This window comes from Eimeria mitis, genomic scaffold (genome assembly GCF_000499745.2).
Source record: "Eimeria mitis Houghton genomic scaffold, Emh_scaff3481, whole genome shotgun sequence".
Lineage (NCBI taxonomy): Eukaryota > Apicomplexa > Conoidasida > Eucoccidiorida > Eimeriidae > Eimeria > Eimeria mitis.
The window spans coordinates 2,821-3,161 of NW_013571822.1; the positions used below are offsets into that span (position 1 = coordinate 2,821).

Consider the following 341-nt stretch of genomic DNA (forward strand, 5'->3'; position numbering starts at 1 on the left):
AGCAGCTCCTGCTGCTGCTGCAGCAGCTCCTGCTGCTGCTTCTGGTTCTTCTATTGCTGCTGCTGCTGCTGCTGCTGCTGCTGGTGTAAGAGAAACAGCAGCAGCAACGATGCCGCACTGCAGCGGCCGGATGTCTACGCGGGCCCCCCCAGGGCGGATGTCTCTGCGCCCCCGCCTCAACCCTTGCAGCAGCAGCTGCTGCTGCAGCTGCTGCTGCTGCTGCTGCTGCTGCTGCTGCTGTTTCTGCTGCTGTCTCCATGGCTCGCCTGAGCCAGCAGCAGCAGCAGCAGCAGCAGCAGCAGCAGCAGCAAAGTGTGCCCGCGCTAAAGGGTCCTCCAGCC

General features: G+C 64.2%; 1 protein-coding gene across 1 annotated transcript in view; it reads left to right on the forward strand.

Annotated features, from left to right (window-relative positions):
* Positions 1 to 341, forward strand: part of EMH_0066530 (uncharacterized protein) — a gene marked incomplete at both ends in the record, with an annotated part of 2,167 nt that overhangs the window by 1,601 nt on the left and 225 nt on the right. The window contains one exon of the mRNA XM_013498514.1: positions 153 to 339. Coding sequence (XP_013353968.1) covers positions 153 to 339 — 187 coding nt within the window. The remainder of the gene's footprint in view (positions 1 to 152; positions 340 to 341) is intronic.